This window comes from Schistocerca serialis, chromosome 5, assembly GCF_023864345.2.
Source record: "Schistocerca serialis cubense isolate TAMUIC-IGC-003099 chromosome 5, iqSchSeri2.2, whole genome shotgun sequence".
Taxonomy (NCBI): domain Eukaryota; kingdom Metazoa; phylum Arthropoda; class Insecta; order Orthoptera; family Acrididae; genus Schistocerca; species Schistocerca serialis.
In genome coordinates, this window is record NC_064642.1 from 462,329,684 (window position 1) to 462,349,434 (window position 19,751).

The following is a 19,751-nucleotide window of genomic DNA, read 5'->3' on the forward strand; positions in this document are numbered from 1 at the left end:
ACCGAGTGGTAGGGGCAGCTGAATCAGCCTGTAAATGCGAGTAATGAGTGTACTCTTAACAGGGAAGCGGTCTACCCCACAGGGCTGACTGCTACCAGTACATAGCTGTAGAGTCCAAACCCACATTCTGAAAGTGTCACACTCAACACTGAAACAACGACATTCGTCCAATAATACACTATAATCAAAAAGTCTAGGAATTATCTTGTTCTGTAAGGACTAAAAATTTTGACAGAGGTGTTACAATGCCTCATGATTTTCAACATTGCTACATAGTGAGTTGGGCCATTGTTGTTTTGACACCTATTGCTCTCACTCTGAGCTATAACTTCACAAATTATCTTGTTCTTTAAACCTCAGATGACCCTCATTGTCGAACTGTATCAATTATATCTCAACTACTACATCAGATATTAATTCATACAAATTTATTTCATTCAGAAAATACACTTCAAATTTACAGTGGGAATGCGTGCTTTGAGCCAAAGGACGTACTGTAATCATGACACCTGAGTAACAAGTCTTTCAGAGTCATTACGAGCATTATTGAAACTACTGTTTCCACAAATAAATTCTTGGTCAATGTCTTGCAAATAGGAGAGTGTGACAGCAATTAAGTGATAAACTATATGCTGTTTCTAAACACATTTTACTTTTCAACGAACTGCAACCTTAAACTTGTGGCACCCCATCGAAGGAACGTAGTCAATAATAAAACTTCTTTTCTCAGTTTCGAGTCAGCTGTACCAGTAAACGGGAGGTCCATTGCAAATCAGCTGAACACCAACACAGTAGTCCGATAGTGCACGATGCTACCGACAAATTCTTTCCACGAGGAACTAATCTTCCAGCACGAACAGTTCACCAGTGCAGGATACGAGAAACTGCTGGCGAGGAGACAGCAGGTGGGGGAAAGACAGGCGGCCCTCACTTGCCGGTCCTGGCGACGAGTACGGGCCTGGGTAGAGACCTCTTGGTCGGCACCTGCTGCTGCTGCTGCGGCTGCTGGTCGTAGACGGCGTTGTCGCCGACCTCGGCGTCTTCGGCGTTGACGTTGTGCAGCTGCTTCCAGGAGACGGCCATCTGCGGCGGCGCGCGCGGCATGGGCACCCACTCGCGGATGTGCATCGGCCCCCACACCTTCTTCCAGACTGGCACCCAGATCATCTTCTGGCGCCACTCGCGCACCCAGCGCATCTTCCACATAGTGCGCTCCACCCACTCGCCAGGCATTTTCTCCGGGCCTGTGGGCTTCTCCGTTGTTAGGCTCACCATATTGCTGTAAAAATAGTTGTACAAACGTCAATTAGCCTACGAAATACTTCCTAATGTTCTGCTAAATTACATCTCTTTGGTCACGAACCGTCTTTCGGCTTCTTAGGCCATAGCCAAGTAACAACGGAATGTCGCAAACTTAGATAAAATATATACATATGGTGTCTGCTCTTTAGTTCCCAAATGTCCGAAAGAACAGACACCACATACATACACTACCGGCCATTAAAACTGCTACACCAACAAGAAATACAGATGATAAACGGGTATTCATTGGACAAATATATTATACTAGAACTGACATGTGATTACATTTTCACGCAATTTGGGTGCATAGATCCTGAGAAATCAGTACACAGAACAACCACCTCTGGTCGTAAAAACGGCCTTGATACGCCTGGGCAATGAGTCAAACAGAGCTTGGATGGTGTGTACAGGTACAGCTGCCCATGCAGCTTCAACACGATACCGCTGTTTATCACTGGCGTATTGCGACGAGCCAGTTGCTCGGCCACCAATGACTAGACGTTTTCAATTGGTGAGAGATCTGGAGAATGTGCTGGCCAGGGCAGCAGTCGAACATTTTCTGTATCCAGAAAGGCCCGTACAGGACCTGCAACATGCGGTCGTGCATTATCATGCTGAAATGTAGGGTTTCGCAGGGATCGAATGAAGGGTAGAGCCATGGGCCGTAACACAGCTGAAATATAACGTCCACTGTTCAAAGTGCCGTCAATGCGAACAAGAGGTGACCGAGACGTGTAACCAATGGCACCCCATACCATCACACCGGGTGATACACCAGTATGGCGATGACGAATACACGCTTCCAATGTGCGTTCACCGCGATCTCGTCAAACACCATCATGATGCTGTAAACAGAACCTGTATTCATCCGAAAAAATTACGTTTCGCCATTCGTGCACCCAGGTTCGTCGTTGAGTACACCATCGCAGGCGCTCCTGTCTGTGATGCAGCGTCAAGGGTAACCGCAGTCATGGTCTCCGAGCTGATAGTCCATGCTGCTGCAAACGTAGTCGAACTGTTCGATCAGATGGTTGTTGTGTCGCAAACGTCCCCATCTGTTGACTCGGGGATCCAGACGTGGCTGCACGATCCGTTGCAGCCATGCAGATAAGATGCCTGTCATCTCGACTGCTAGTGATACGAGGTCCTTGGGAATCCAGCACGGCGTTCCGTATTACCCTCCTGAACCCACCGATTCCATATTCTGCTAACAGTCATTGGATCTCGACCAACGCGACCAGTGATCTCTTCAGTGCAGGTGCACACCAGGTTCGAACTCTTAAGGAAAACGGCGAACTGTAGCGAGTAACTAGAATAACGGGAAGGGGCACTACAATAGTAATGTGTCGATAAGTTCTTAATTTGGGTCTGACGGGGATGTGCTAGGGTACTCCGTGCGGTTGCGAAGATCACTGTGTCCGGACGTCTTAGTGGTCATCTGCCTACTAAACAGGATACCAGGGTTCGAATCCCAGTCCGGCACTAATTCTCAACTTTCCCCATTGATTAGAATCAATGCCCACTTACAACCAATGTCTGTAATTCCTTTTTGTCTTAATAAGTAAAATGAAGTAAGTTTTGCTCAGATATTGTTTATACGGAACTTACCATGGAGGTTTAATAAGGGGAATTGTCTCGTCGTCACGAACATGAAGCCGTCGTCCACCATGTTAATTGTCCCAAACTTGTGTCGTTCACTGCTGTACTAATTATTTCGATTGCAGTCTTAAGTGTAAATTAATCACACGCAATGACGTGTGGACTCATCCAAGCGAAATGTTCTTTCATATACATGAATTTTGGATGTGCTGTGTACTTATACTGAAATGGTTTTATTTCTGACATGTGACTTTGAATTTCCCCGTCAATGCAGCTCTAAAAGTTGTCTGTGGGAACGCTGCGAGACGGAAAGATTGGAAAGCGACCACTCATGGCAAAGTATGTTCTCTACATTTTCGGGAAGAGAACTTAGACTGAACATCAATTTCATCGGTCCGTACTAACGAAGATTCTGGATTATAGAAGTATCCTTTCCACATAATATACTTTTCTTCTTGGTTATTTGACACTCGTAATTAAAAAAAAAAGTTACATTAACGAGGCAAATTGCCTCGTATTAGTGGATCAAATATGCACTTGAGAAATGAAATATATCTGAAAATACGTTCCAACACTGTGTTATTCACGAAAATACTGCAACATTTTCTGTTTAAAACAACTGATGTATGCACTCGACAGAAATTAAGAACATGAAGCAGTCGCAAACGGCAGCCCGGTATGTTGTGTGGCATTCAACATGGCGTCTCCAGTATCATATCGAGTACAGTGTTAAGTCTATAGGTCAGTTCATCTCACTATACCTCCATGGAAGATAAAAAAGGAACAAATATAATGACACTTAGATTGTTTACATATGAGATACTGTATTTTTTAATTTTTTGCGATGGGAAAATGTTAACGTTACCTAAAAAGGGAAATAATTTTTATTACATGGAGATACATTTAATAACCGATAAAAAACAAAGCTGAACTTATAATTCGAATCTAGTTTTTAAAACTAAAACTTAATTAACACAGGACAAAAAGGAAACTGACTTTGGTCACTTAATATTAAACCAGCATTCTGTGACAAATGCTTGCTGACTTCCAGTGTTTCAAGTAGCGCACTCTTCCTGCTTTTCGTCTCACAATGCGAAACTTCACGTTCTGCGTCGTATGTGCCGTTCTTTATTAAAATATTATCGCCAATGTTTGACTCTTTCTTTCTTAATCTCCAGCTCCTTTCATGTTCAGGTAACCTAATAGCCATAAGTCTGTCCGACTGACCAATATATATTTTCCCAGTGCTTCCATGTGATTTTATAACCACTGCTCTATGCCAGTTTGTCTTTTCCACTGAATAAAAATTTTAACACGCTGTTAGGATTGTACCCTGCAGGTCTACAGTTGCGAGAGTTACTCAATGTACGGGATTATGCATCGCTTTTTTTGCTAACTGTATCCTGTTGGCTGACTTAGACACGAGGTGTAATTATGGACATTTTTCATTTTTTGTAGAATATTGTTAATCAGGGTAGTGCATTAGCAATTGTTTCCTGTTTCATATTGTTATCATGTTTTGGCTAAATGGCTCTGAGCACTATGGGACTCAACTGCTGAGGTCATTAGTCCCCTAGAACTTAGAACTAGTTAAACCTAACTAACCTAAGGACATCACAAACATCCATGCCCGAGGCAGGATTCGAACCTGCGACCGTAGCGGTCTTGCGGTTCCAGGCTGCAGCGCCTTTAACCGCACGGCCACTTCGGCCGGCGTTATCGTGTTTTGCCAAGCTCAGACGGGAAATACAATTTATATTCTATTTTCCATTGAAAAACGAATATGACACTAAATCAATAGGGAGCGCAGGGTCAGTTTAAGGTCGCGCGGTTTCCTTAGCAATGGCGAACTATTGTGGCCATATTCGGTAGAGTTGCTCTTTTTTTTACATGTATTGTTTTACATTCTTGTAATCTGTAAATGTAGCGTATAGTAGAACTTTATTTCACTAATTTAAGCAGTAACATATGTAACAAGCTTTCATTTTTCAGTCATAATTTTCAAAAACAAAATAAACGTTACTAAAGACACTACCTGATGAAAGGTGTTCCCCTTTTTGGTGGCTTTGGTGGAGACATTTTCAACGAGATGTCTGAATGTCTGTGGAAGAATAGCAGCCAATTCTTCCTGAACAGCCGAAAATCAAAGACGGTAGAAAAACGTTGAAATGTGTGTGAAATCTTATGGGACTTAACTGCTAAGGTCATCAGCCCCTAAGCTTACACACTACTTAACCTAAATTATCCTAAGGAGAAAAACACATCCCCATGCCCGAAGGAGGACTCAAACCTCCGCCGGCACCAGCCGCACCAGCGTCTTAGACCGCCAAAGATGGTAGAGATGTTCCACGCCTGGGTCTGGATCGAAGTTGACTTTCCAACTCGTCCCAAAGGTATAAAACTGTGTTCGGGTTGGGACTCGCGGCAGGCTAATACATTTCAGGAATGTCACTATCTACAAACCATTACCTCACGGAAGTTGTTTTATGAGATCGTGCATTGTCATATTGATACTAACAGTCGTCGTCCCAGAACTGTTCCTCTACTGACCCAATGGTTCAAACGCGCTTCTACCCTTCCTCATTTAGCGTTTTCTTAAGCGCAGTAAGGGGCTCACAACCCAACCACGAAAAGCGTCCCTATAACGTAATACCATATCGCCCATACTTCACTGCGGACACTAGGCATTGTGGCAGGCAACGTTCTCCAGAAATTCGGCAAACACAAGTCCTTCCATCGCATCGCCAAAGGCTATATCCTCACACCAGATCACTCGTTTCTTATCATTCACTGTTTAGCAGTTGCCCTTTTACACCACCCCAAGCTTCGCTTAGCATTGACTGCGTTTAAGTGCTGCTTATGAGGACAATCTGCGCCCAGTCGTCGTACTCTCTGGACTGTTGGTAACATTTTGAAACTCACGAGTGATTCCTTCGGCTCATTTGATGCTTATTTTATTTTTTTAGAACCACCCATCTCTATGCTGGAAGGTTATTGTGTGTCAGTGCATTAGGTCTGTCTAAACCTAGATGTGGTTATTCCTTCCCATTTCACCTCGCTACCATCAGTAACACTCGATTTAACAGTTTGTGCAGCCTAGAGAAGGGCTGAAATGTCCCTGATGGATTTGTTTCTCAGGTGACATCCAGTGACTGGTCACAGCTCTCTTGACTGATGCTATCTGACCCGACTGTTACTGCTTCTCTGCTGCCAAGACTACACTCCACGCCACCTTTAAACTAGCGGGTGCGTATCTCATGACATCTAGTGGTCAATTCTGCATTACATAGATTGTCTGGATACTTTTGTTCAGATAGCTTTTAGCTCTGAGAAGAACCACTGTTTATGGACAACGAGTCTCACATATTGTCAACTACTAAAGTTTAAACTTCCGCTGGTAACAAAATTTCACAACATGCCCGATAGGCACAGAATTATTAGACAATACCAACCTATAGAGCTTTCATCCCCCCCCCTCCCTGCCCCCATCCCCCAGCCCCCCCCCCCTCCCCACACCACACACACACAAAATCAGAGACACCTCTGAAAGATTCAGAACATCCGCCAGGAACACCTTCAACTATTCCACTGTCAGCCATCTTGTATTTACACCTTCAACTGTTCCACCACCCGCCATATTTGTTTTTACAGCTGGTAAGCCGGCTGGTGTGGCCGTGTGGTTATGCGCTTCAGTATGGAACCGCGTGACCGCTACGATCGCAGGTTCGAATCCTGCCTCGGGCATGGATGTATGTGATGTCCTTAGGTTAGTTAGGTTTAAGTAATTCTAAGTTCTAGGGGACCGATGACCACAGATGTTAAGTCCCATAGTGCTCCGAGCCATTTGAACCATTTACAGCTGGTAAACAGTGAAACAGTGACAGTGACAATGACAGTGGCAACTCAATATATAGGGTTTGATAGTGATGAAGACGAGGAAAAAGAGAATGGAAGTGAAACATTATGTAAATAGACACACACACACATATGTGGGTGTGTGTGTGTGTGTGTGTGTGTCTATTTACATAATGTTTCACTTACACCGTGTGGTAAAAAGGTATCAATTCATAATTTATGTGTTTTTTTCAAATATCTGTAATTACGATTTAAAAACTAATAGTTACATGTATACAAATAGTAAAGAACATTCTTTATCTTTGACAGATGAAAAACAAAAGCCCACTGAAGATGCTGCAACTGCAGTGAAACATGTTTGGGTTAAAAAACAAAATTGTCTTTAGGACTATGTCACACAGTAGAACATCAGGACGCGTTGGTCCGGATAGCCTCGTGTGTGTGTGTGTGTGTGTGTGTGTGTGTGTGTGTCTGTGTGTGTACACATATGCGTTGCATTTAGCAGGGATGCTTAAAAACCTTTAACCGGGAAAGAATGACCACACTCGTGCGTCTTTACAGAAATGTGTTAAAACACAATAGACAAAAATATTCTCGTGGTATATGTTAAGGTGGACGAGTGAATTTATATGTTGTTCCACGTAGGCGTAAAAAAGATGGCATCCTTCAGACATTATCCTCCTCATACCGACGCAGCAGGGAATAATTTCACTCTGCAAGACAACCACCTTTGGCCAGTCAGGGATAGTTTCTCTGCACAGCTTGTTGGACGTTCGGGAAAGACTTGCTGCCGCTGCACAGTGTTGCCCGAATTCTTTAGAGTTTGCGAGTAACTTCGCCAGAACAATGACGTTCATTTTTACGACAGTCCTATTGTCGGTATCAATAATGAAGAATAAGCACCCTCCTTGTATTGTAGAGCAATTACGTTTCCTAGTATTATTCACCACTTAAATTTTATTCTGTTATTTTTTTTCACAGATTGCAGCTAAAGTACCAACAACGCTATATGGAAACTGCGTTGAGAAGATGGAACCCTGAGGGATTAATCATATCTCTTTTTTGGAAATTTAAAAAAGCCAAGGAAATTATTTATTAGCTAGGTGCCAAATGTGATATCCTGGTCCACACCATGGCACTCATAGAGCAGAATAGACGTTTTTACTGCGGGTAAATTAGTCTGGACGATTAGCCGAAATAAGGCCGCCTATCACTTAGTGAGAAACGTGGATTAGCAGTCACAGCTCGGTTATGGACCATTGGTAGACATGACAAGCTTATCAAGACGCCCGAAGTGGGATTCCGAACAAGTGAACACCTAAACAAAAACAAGGAAATGATGCAGTGTTACGTCAAAAGTTACTGTTGTGTTATCGCAGACAGGTAAATGTCGAGTACGTCATTACGAAACCGAGATGAAGGAGCAGAGCAAGTAGTGGGAACGCTCAACATCACCACTGCCACGAAAAAAAATCAAGAAAGTCGCTAATTACGAGGGGGAGTAAGCTCCCATGCGTCGCGAAATGGAGACCACAGCGAAAATCAAACAATTTTTAATTGCAACATTTAGTGTTGCACCAACTTTCCAACACCCTCGGTATAGTTGGCAGCCGCCTGTGCTTTCCGACAATTCTCAATGCCTCTGCCTCTGCCAAAATGTTGTGTTCATTGCCAGAGGTTTATGTGAGCAGAGATGAAACTCAGGAGGAACTAGTTACGGGTTGTATTGTGGGTGATCAGCCACTCCCCATCGAAAACGCAGCAGGAACATCTTAATTGCCGCTGTAGAGTGCGGCAGAGAATTTTCATGGAGGAGGAAACGCATGGAAGTTACATATTATAGGGGCTGCACGAAATTACGCGAAATCTCTCACCACGCCTTTATATAACTACTTTGCGGGAGACACTATTTTCAAGGACGTGACGTGACACGATCGACTGGCGTACTAGAGACACTGCCCAACACATCACTGCAAAACTCCAACGGTTTTTCACTGTTTCCCGTTTCGCGCACGACTGGACCTTACTTTCCGCATAGCCCTCGTAGAATTATGAGACACTTTCAGGTACAAACGTCTCAAGAATTCCTCCAAGGGATCACGGTGAATAATAACGTGCTAAGAGAATTTTCACAGCAAATGATGATGTATGTGGCTTTTTTTTGTTACGTTTCATTTAAGTAGTAATGTGACGAAGCTGAAAACATTCAACACATAACCTCTGCAGTTATCGTTCTGTGTGTGATATTTTTTCATTTGTGATAAACCTGTGTCTCTGTGAAAAGGTAGCACAAAACTTCAACCACAATATTTTCTGAAACTTTCCGTGGGATGTGCGGAACCTTACCTGACATCAATTGAAGACACATCTTCCGCTACACTCACCGCCGCCAGTAAAGTGACGACCAAAGCCTGTAACAAAATATAACGTGTTTGATTTAAACTGACTTTGTTGCTACATAAATAGATATATCTTTGCGTATAAAGATGTGACACGTTGTAGAAAATGAACATGTGCTATATAGAAAGAATATTATTTCACAATACAGGAAACCGATATTTTCGTTAATCTGTGTGTGTGTGTGTGTGTGTGTGTGTCTGTGTCGAGCACAGCATCACCGTTGAACGGCTGTAGAATGACTTTGAGCGAGTGTCATTTTCTCGGTTGTCGAGAAAGAACAGCCAGTTAGGATACAGATTTGTGGCTGAAGGAAAAAATACGCTGGTGTCTGAGGTACAGTGTTTGGAATGCTTTGTTTGCTTGTAGTAACAGAACGTCAAAACAAGCCGGACTCCATTCACTTGCAGATGCAATGCCCCGAGGAGTTTCACATGGTGAGGTGCATCTCAATGAGGTATTGAGGACAATCGTTGGCATCACGCGAGAGGATGCAGAAACAGCGAAACTAGAGCAGTGGTGCTTGGCGAACTCCGTTAAAAAGAAAATCGTATAATCGTTGCTGCAGGGGTTACGAAGAAAGGAAAAAGGATGAATGAGGGTCAGTTACTCGATTGTATTGCGAAGTTATATGCCTTGCGTGTCCGCTCCTCGTGGTCTCGCGGTAGCGTTCCCTTCCCAAGCACGGTGTCCCGCGTTCGATTCCCTGCCGGGTTAGGGATTTTCACCTGTCCCGAGATGACAGGGTGTTGCTGTGTCGTCTTCATCATCATCGTTATTCATCTCCATTAAGGTCGGAGGACGTTGCCCTGTACGACGGTGCGGGTATGTCGCATCATTCCCCTACGCTCTGTCATGCAGCACGGGACTCCATTTCCATGCTTTGCGTGTTCGACCTAGTAACTATAACCGTCTCGTGGAGGTGACTGTAAAAAAGCGCGTGTATAGTGTAGTGCCGTGTTCGTGTTGTTGATGATAATAATAACGAAAGTTGTGAGAAAGAAGGAAAACTTAAATTCAGCACTAATAAGCTTGCCATTCCGCCAACGACAGTCACAGTCCCCACCTTCTTTTTCGCCATTTATTTCTCTAGAAGATCACCTGCTGGGTCGCAGAATGCAAAAAAACCATTAAAAAAACAGTTCACCGTGAATAATGTCGCATCCTGTCTCTCTATGCGAAAGTTTACTTTTCTGTCTACAGTTACACGTCTTCATTTACGTTTTAAATATATGGGTAACCATACAGCAAATATTATTAATACCATCACTATTAATACTGCTAATGCTAGCACCGTCCCTATCTTTGCTATTACTACTACTAATTCAACTACTAGCACGTGCGCCTGTCACAGCAACTATTATTTCTACTGCTGTTGATTTTTGAATACCTAGGAATTACAATTACGAACAACTTGAATTGCAACGATCACGTAGATAATGTGAGGAAGGTAAAGCAGAGACTACGTTTTATTGCTAGAACTCTTTGAAAATGCAACAGGTCTACGGAAGAGATTGCCTACGCTACGCTTGTCCGTCCTCTGCTAGAATATTTTTTGCTGTGTGGGATCCTTATCAGATTGGATTGATGAAAGACATTGAAAAAGTGCAAAGAAGGCAGCTAATTTTGCACCATTGCAAAACAGGGAAGAGAGTGTCACGGATGTGATAAGCGAGTTGGTTTGGCAATCACTAAAACGAAGGTATTTTTCGGTGCGGCGAGATCTTTTCCTGAAATTTCAGTCACCAACTTTCTCCTATGAATGTGGAAATATTTTACTGTTGCCAGGCTATACAGGGAGAAATGATCATAATCACAAAATAAGAGAAATCAGAGCTCGTACAGAGAGATTCAAGTCTTCATTTATCCCACGCGCTGTAAGAGAATGAGTTGGTAGAGAAATAGTCTAAAGGCAGCTCGAAGAAGTGTACTCAAGTGTGAATTGCAGAGTAGTCGTGTGCATAATATAGACGAAGCATTAGATAGTCTATTCAATGGCAGCCCAATCCGTAGTCGGTTCTATAAGCTTTGTAGAGGAAGCTGTGAAGGAATCTGAAATCTTCAGCCGTTTCAGGTCAGATATTAGTTTCTTACGACACAGGAAGTACTACGGGGAAGTTTGGAATTTTACCCAGGCTATTGGCGAGTAGTCTGTTGATCAGCAATTATATGCCACTCCATTACCTTCCATTACTGGCCTATTAATGTTGATCTTTTTTCACTAACTGGGTCCGAACTTGCTACCTGTTAGTTATATGTAGCGCACTATCAAACTGAGCTATAGGGTTGGGTAATAATCTGTTGGTAAGTAGGGAAAGCACTGTAAATGAATAGCTCAAAAGAACCCCTTGTAATAACACTTATCAGAGTGAAATGAAACGCACGTGGGTAAATCTTCTGCATTTATCATTCTAAAATCTACTGAACATTTTATTCATACATAGTGTGATCAAAAGTATCCGGACCCCCCCCCAAAAAAAAACACACGTTTTTCATGATAGGTGTATTGTGCTACCACTTCCTGCCAGATACTGTATATAAGCGACTTCAGAAGTCATTAGACATGGTGAGAGAGCAGGATGGGGCGCTCGGCGGAACTCGCGGCCTTCGAACGTGGTCAGGTGATAGGGTGTTCCTTATGTCATACACCTGTACGCGAAATTTCCGCACTCCTAAACATCCCACTATTTCCGACGTGATAGTGACGTGTAAACGTGAAGAGACACGTAGAACAACAAAGCGTACAGGTCGACCTCGTCTGCTGACTGACAGAGACTGCAGACATTTGAAGAGGGTCGTAACGTATAATAGGAAGACATCTATCCAGACCATCATACAGGGATTCCAAACTACATCATGATCCACTGTAAGTATTGTAACAGTTAGGCGGGACGTGAGAAAACTTTGATTACACGGTCGAGCGGCTGCTCATAAGCCACACATCACCCGGTAAATGCCAAACGACGCCTCGCTTGGTGTAAGGAGCGTAAACATTGGACGATTGAACAGTGGAAAACCGTTGTGTGGAGTGAAGACTCACGGTACACAGTGTGGCGATTCGATGTCAGGGTGTGGGTATGGCGAAAGCCCGGTGAACGTCATCTGCCAGCGTGTGTAGTGCCAACAGTAAAATTCGGAGGCGGTGGTGTTACGATGTGGTGGTGTTTTCCATGGAGGGGGCTTGCACCCCTAGTTGTTTTGCCTGGCACTATCGCAGCACAGGCCTACATTGATGTTTTAAGCACCTTCTTGCTTCACACTCTTGAAGAGCTATTCGAAGATGGCGATTGCATCTTTCAACACGATCGGGCACCTGTTCATGATGCACGGCCTATGGTGGAGTGGTAATACGACAATAACATCTCTGTAATGGACTGGCCTGCACAGAGCTGAATCCTATAGATCACCTTTTGGATGTTTTGGAACGCCGACTTCGTGCCAGGCTTCACCAACTGACATCGATACCTCTTCTCAGTGCAGCGCTCCGTGAAGAATGGGTTGCCATTACCCAAGAAAACTTCCAGCACCTGATTGAACGTATTCCTGCGAGAATGGAAGCTGTCATCAAGGCTAAGGGTGGGCAAACACCATATTGAATTTCAGCATTACCGATGGAGGGCGCCACGAACTTGTCATTTTCAGCCAAGTGTACGGATACTTTTGATCACATAGTGTAGTAGCTCCTCACACGAGTGAAACAGGCCTGGACATGTTCTTCATGATGAACGACAGTTGATTCATCAGCAATTCAGTGGTAATTCTGCTGAATCTGTGCCTTGCAGGTGCGAAGTAGTGCGAGCTGGTAGTAATGAACGCTCAAGCAATTAGAGAAAGGGAATTATGGTGTGTTCATTTTCTTGCGAGCGGTTTCACTTCCCGGAAATACATTTTTATCCAAACATATAAGATTTACGGTGTATTAATGTAGGTATTCTGCAGTATATCAGGCTAGGTCTGAAAGAATATTCTGCTTTGTACGAGTATATCAAAATACATTATAATGATATTTTTCCGTCAACTTTGGTATACTCCTGCAACATTCACTGACTCCCTTCATTATTTTGGCAGTCATTGATATTTCCTTTCTATGTGTGCCCTGTTCCGAGGAACATTGTTTGCTACGTAGTCATTCTTACCGGGCTAAGGAAAACGCTAAATGCGGAACGATGTGAACATGTTTTCCAACAATGTGTACTACTTACGCTAGAGGAACAGCTTGGACACGATGGTTGTTTGCATCACCATGACAATGCACTGTATCGTAAAGCAGCATCTGTATGGTGATGGTTAGTGGACAACAGCATTACTGAAATGGACTAGTGTGCAGAGCCCCGACCCGAACCCAATGGAACACCTTTGAGATGTGCTGGACCGTCGACTTCGATCCAGACCCAGAATCCGACACCATTACCTTTTCTGGTTTCGACTATTGAGGAAGAATGGGCTGCCATGGTTCTAAAGGCATTCAGACAACTCCTTGAAAGTGTCGTCAGCAGAGATGAAGCCGCCCTAAAGGCAAAGGGTGAACACACCCGACATTAATGTCCCCTCATAAGTGTCCGGATACATTTGATCAGGTAGTCTAGTCTTATTTCCACTACCGCTGTTGGGAGTACTTCACTCGTCATTCAGTCGGTCCCTTTTACTTCTAGCATTTTTTTTTTCTACAGCCAAATTTCAAAGATATCCAAATATTTTCCTCTTTCTTTTTCACTGCCCTTGATTCACTATCACATATTAGTAAACCCCAGGCAGAACACTTTGAGAGTCTCTATCACAATTTTTTGAATTCTTCTTGTGTAAACAAATCTTTTCAGAAGCACATAGGTTCCATTTTCCGTAATCAATCGTCATAAGTACCTAAAAGATTTCACTTGTTCCAAGGAACTTCCGTATCTGCTGATTCTTATCTCTTAGGTTATTCTTTTATTTATCCTCACTTCGTACTATTTTCCCATTTTTCTAATCGTCTCCCTCATATATTGTAATTGTGCCTCTGATTCAGCTGTCACTGCTTAGACATCTGAATACCCTTTTTGCGTGAATCTGTACTTGAAATTCGTTGCTACCTGGGAAGTTCAAGGTTACTTGCATGGCATTCTATGGCAGAGAACCAAAGAATCCGTGCACTCAAGAGGTTTCTCTTGTTGGCTCGTGACACTTTCCTCGCAGCCGACGTGAGAAATCTCTCAAACATGTCGCTCATTATAAAACAAACGGTTCTCGTATATGGTAGTAGTCTCCCCATTATTTTGAACCCACAACTGAGATTTTCAGGAAGAATGCAACTTCGTAGCGATTTATGATGCACAAATGGAGACAGTGCAGACGACGTAGTTGAGATGCAACATGTCGCTGTAGATTATTACTGCAGTTCTGTCGCATTTTTCTTCCTGCATTTCTTCTTCTCAAGTTCCGCCTCTTGGTTCTTCCATTCGTTTCTTTCTGTCACACATGACGAGATTACAAAGTGGACCTGCCCGATTACGACAACATTCCAAAATAATTTACTATAGTCTGATATCTGTAGCGCTAATCCGAACATCGTTTAAGAAATTACTGAGACTTGAAATGCTAAAAGTACTTTGGGTACAGTTCTGTGGAAGTGTGCGTTTCGAAATGAACTGTGATGGTTTTATAGTTTCAGCGTCAACCATAGAAAGAACGTAAATACCAAGAAGTCTCTTACCAGTAAACTGTCTCGTCTAGTGTCAAAAATTAAACTGACGTTAACTCGTCCCACAGACAGCTGTCCTTGGAAAACGAAAAAAAAAAAGTGTTATGTAGTATGGGAGAAACAGTCGGGAAAGTGACAGGCAGCGACATAAGCAGATTTTAAAAACCTTAGTTCTCTGTTGCTAGTAATTTCAACACCAAAGACATATTGGAAAATAAAAATACACAGTAGTCTTCTGTTTTCAAGTGTGTCATGTGATTGACATACATATTCTGATTGGTTGTCGTTTCTCTAATTTAAGCTAATAAGACCATCAATTAACACAACATAGTCTCACTGCCTCGTCACGACGTTAGGTTACCAATTATTTAAGCTATCACGTTGTATTTCCATAAATACCAGTTGCAACATGTATGGACTGTATGTAAGGCATATTATCGTTAACACTTTGTATATCTTCGCTATGTTAGGGTAACAGTCATCAAGCGTCCTTCCTCGTCATGACAGCTCCACTCTTAATCCATATATTCGGCACTTGTCAGAAGCCGCCGCTGCTTAGGTGTGTGTCTACGTTTAACTACCTATAATTGTTAGCTCTTGTAATGCTGCGCCTATACTTCCATAAAAAGTCAAGAAAACTAGCATGCTCGACCTCAAACAAATATAGTATTGGTTAGTTATGATATATGACTAGATTAGCCCTGTCCGTAATAATAGCCTACCAAATGAAAGGTTATAGTAAATAAGATTTTCAAAATTTGCGAAGATGCACAGTGTTACAGTTTGAACACATTTCTTCAAGGAATATAATAGTGAAAGTTGTCGTAGAGTTTCTATAGAACTGTTAGAATGATGCTTTTTTTCCTGTTGTTGTACTAAACTTCCTAAGCATTCGGTAAGCTGAACAAAACATCTGAATAGGCTAGTGAACTTCATCGAGTAAAATTTCGGATCTATGTCTTCACATCTCTATAGTAACTGTTTAAAATGACGACGATGGTGTAACACTGAATTCAGTCTCTCTATGATTCTAATTTTCATCTTATAATGTTGAATGCTGCATAGGCCACATAATATCTGTTGTTCCTACCAATTATGAGTAGAAAATTGCCTTTAGTAATTTCCGTAAGAAAAAGTCGGTAGAGGAGAGCCCAGGAGAAAGCGTAGGCGCAATGACAGTGAATCGCCTTCCAACTATTCTCTGCCTGAAGATGTCTATAAGATATACTCTGGCCAGACGATCCAAATGTGACAATTTCTGTTATGCTGGTACCATAAACTAGCACGCAGCCTCAAGCGAATGTCATCCTGAAGTTCGGGCAAGACGTTATCGAGAATGTTTTAATACCGTGAACTCTTCAAATAGTTCAAATGGCTCTAAGCACTATGGGACTGAACATCTGAGGTCATCACTCCCCTAAACTTAGAACTACTTAAACCTAACTAACCTAAGGACATCACACACATCCATGCCCGAGGCAGGATTCGAACCTGCGACCTTAGCAGCAGCGCGGTTCCGGACTGAAGTGCCTAGAACCGCTCGGCCACGGCGGCCGGCCGTGAATTCTTCCAACAATTTGTGTGCCCCAATTGTTTAACGAAAATTCCAGGTGGCAAATCTCTTACGAGCAGATCACGGATTTCCTGCAGCTTAGGTTTGAAATTGCGAGAGTTGAAAATACCCTCCGTAGCAACACGGGACTAATCAATAGAAATCACGTGTTCTCAAATGTTGGGGCACCAGCAGACTGACGAATGAACCACTGACCAATGAACTGTGACATTTGCTGACTTTGTTGAAGTCAAGTTGTCCGAAAGGATGTATGCCATTACCGTGCAGGAGGCCTTAAACACTCATGCAATCGACATGCCTTGCGTGGACAACTGGCGTTAACTTGTACTTTGATTGGCAGCTCCATGTCCCGAAATGTGTTCTTCATATTCGGCGATCCGTGTGGTTCTCCTGATACTCATCTCAGATGTCGACTGTTACGGTTTCTATTTCGTTCAGAGTACGATGAATATTATTGAAATCTATTTTGCTAGGAAGTCGCCTGTGTGAGTTTCTTCACACATGCAAATGACGAGTAGTAACGTCATCTCTAGACTGGTTTTCAATCACTATAGTCGACATAATACCTTTGAGAGATTCAGTAATTGTATACATATTTAAGAAAATTCTCATTCATTGTTTCGTCTCAGTTGCCCAATTCAATTACATTACACGTTCTTTCACTCTGTGTCATCTTCAGATCTAAGTAACTGCGTCAGTAACCCGTCTTGTTGGAATCAAATATCAGAGCAGTCTGTTATGGGGTTCTGAGTGGATAAGACGGGCTGTTGAAGCAACTACTTAGATCTAAAGGTGATCCACATTGACAGAAACATGTAATCTAATCGAAAATGTGCAACTCGGACGGAATTATCTTAAATGTTTTCAAATCAGCTGAAGACGACCTACAAGTAACTACATCTAGCAGATAAGAAGACACCCGTGCCCTGGCTCTAGTAGACTGTGTGTTGATATCCATCGCTGTGTTCAGTTCCTTCCGTCTATACCCATGACACAGCATCAATGGATGGACGGTGAATTATCCGAGCTACAGGAAACCAAATAAGCAATAGCTTTTCTTAGATCAACGCTCTTTCCGAGAAAGGTTCAAAATATACCCTCGTACAAGTTCTCAAATTTAGAAGAAAAACATTATGTTCTCTAGCACGCTGTATACATCCGACATAAGCTGGAAATGGCACCCGCTCATCCACTTGTACATGGCAAATTCAGTTCACATCTTTCACTTAAACACAGCTGCAGAGGCACTTTCATGTATGTATAGCTCTCGATGTTACGTAATTCACGTTGTCCGTTCTAATTGGAGTATCATAATTTTCCACATACTTGGATGCTTGTAGCATATTAAGCAACTACTTTACGTTCTATAATTTGTGTACGTTTCGTAATTTTGACATCTTGAAATCCAAGTACTGCGTGAGACTTGCTTAAGGCCGAAAATAGCGAAGGATAGCAGTTTACGACTTTCTACACCTATAAAAAAACACTTCTTTAGCGTTTGCACTGTGTATGAAACGTAGACGTCCTAAACTTTACGAGGAGGTAACCAAAAAAAAAAACGGGAAAGCATTGCGGTGGGCGGACATTGTGTAGTACGTATCTCTGCCGCATTGTTTATGGTAGTGCTCTTTTGTTCTTGTTCCGTTTTTATGATAGCAGGTTTAAGTGAACAACGTTCATCTGTGAAATTGTGTTGTCTACCGGTAAAAATGCTACTAAAACCATTTTAATGTTAAAAACTGCTTACCAAAATGGCCCTAAGGGAAAAACTCAGGTATAAGATTGCTTTGCTCGATTTAAAAAATGGCGACATGTCTATTGACGACAAACCTCGTTCTAGAGGTTCATCAACTGCCCGAATCGACGAAAATATTGAAAAAATGCGAGAGCTTGTGCTCACAGGCCGTCGACAGACAATTGAACAGTCATTGATTAGTGGGTTATCTGAGCTCGGTTTAGCGAATTTTAAGGGAAGATTTGGGAATGAAAATGGTTGCAGCGAAGTTTGTTCCTCGTATTCTGACTGACAGTCAAAAGCAACGTCGAGGTGAAACATATCGTGCCTTGAAACAACAGCTTGAAACTGATCAAGATTTTCTGTCAAAGGTCATTACTGGTGATGAGCCATGGTGTTATGGTTCCGACCCTAAAACAAAGCTAGACTCGAGCCTGTGAAAGACGACATCGTCACCCAGTCCAAAAAAATGTCGTCAAGACAAATCAAACATCGAAACAATGTTGATATTCTTTTTTGATGCCATTCAGAATTCGTTCCCCCAGATCAGACCGGGAATCAGACCTTTTATTTTGAAGTTTTGAGATGATTGCGCAACAGTGTTCGTCAAAAAAGACACGATTTGTGGCAGACACGACAACGCACCTTCACACCCAGCCACCGCTGTTAGAGAGTTGTTTTTTTTTTTTTCTAAAAATGGTACGGTTCCGCTGCCCCTTACACCTTACTCGCCTGACCTGGCTCCGTGCGACTTTTTCTTATTTCCACGCATCAAAAAGGGTCTGAAAGGACACCGATTTGACAACTTTGAAGAAGTCAAGGTAATAACGACGGATGAGCTGTCTGGAACTTCTAAAGATGATTACAAATGTTTTGAACAGTGGAAGCAGCAGTGGGACAAATGTATTAGTTGCAACGGAGAGTATATTCAAGGGGATTAGGTTGTTTTGTAAACAATTTGAAAATATAACGCTTTTAAAAAATAATTCCGTTATTTTGGGTACCCGCATCGTAAAGCAAAAATCTCAGGTAGAGCATTGAGACCAAAGTGTGAAGAATTTACCGTTCTACCCATAAAATCACGCTAGTCCTTCTGGTGAGGTAGAAACTAACATCGTAAAGGCGATAGTCCGCTGATGATATCACTGTGGGAGGTACTCACCGTGAGCGGCAGCGGCTTCATGGCGGCCCGGGACGGAGTGTGGCGGCCGCCCCCGGGGCGTCGTATTTATGCCGTCGGCGCGACTTTTACCGGCGCTGGCGCAGGTGGCGGCGAGCGCCTCATCGGTACCCAACGGCGGTGCCGCGAGCGGTCACTGTCTCCGCCACTGTCACTGGGGCAGCCGCGCCTCTGCCTGCACACCACGACCGCGACCTCCACAACTCCTCAGGGACGCTGGTACGAGTCAAACAACTAACGTTCTGAGCGTCATGGGACAGAAAAGCATCCTAGCGCTCAATCAGCTGCTAACTACACTACTGGCCATTAGAATTGCTACACCAAGATCAAACGCAGATGATAAACGGGTATTCATAGGACAAATATATTATACTAGAACTTACATGTGATTACATTTTCACGCCATTTGGGTGCATAGATCCTGAGAAATCAG

At 42.9% G+C, this 19,751-nt stretch overlaps 1 protein-coding gene across 1 annotated transcript; it reads right to left on the reverse strand.

The window, feature by feature from the left end:
* Positions 1-592: 592 nt before the first annotated feature.
* LOC126481804 (uncharacterized) lies at positions 593-19,324 on the reverse strand. The gene is made up of 3 exons (XM_050105760.1): positions 19,301-19,324; positions 9,103-9,167; positions 593-1,279 (listed from the first exon to the last, which is right to left on the reverse strand). The coding sequence occupies exons 1-3, from the start codon at positions 19,319-19,321 to the stop codon at positions 928-930; spliced, it is 438 nt and encodes a 145-aa protein (XP_049961717.1). The 5' UTR covers positions 19,322-19,324; the 3' UTR covers positions 593-927.
* Between the last annotated feature and the right edge of the window lie 427 nt (positions 19,325-19,751).

Bases quoted from the DNA above. Each gene is read 5' to 3' on its own strand.
- LOC126481804 (XM_050105760.1), bottom strand. From the start codon at position 19,321: ATGAAGCCGCTGCCGCTCACG. The intron at 9,168-19,300 runs GTGAGTACCTCC...ATTTTGTTACAG, and splicing joins TGAAGCCGCTGCCGCTCACG to GCTTTGGTCGTCACTTTACT. The intron at 1,280-9,102 runs GTAAGGTTCCGC...CTATTTTTACAG, and splicing joins GTGTCTTCAATTGATGTCAG to CAATATGGTGAGCCTAACAA.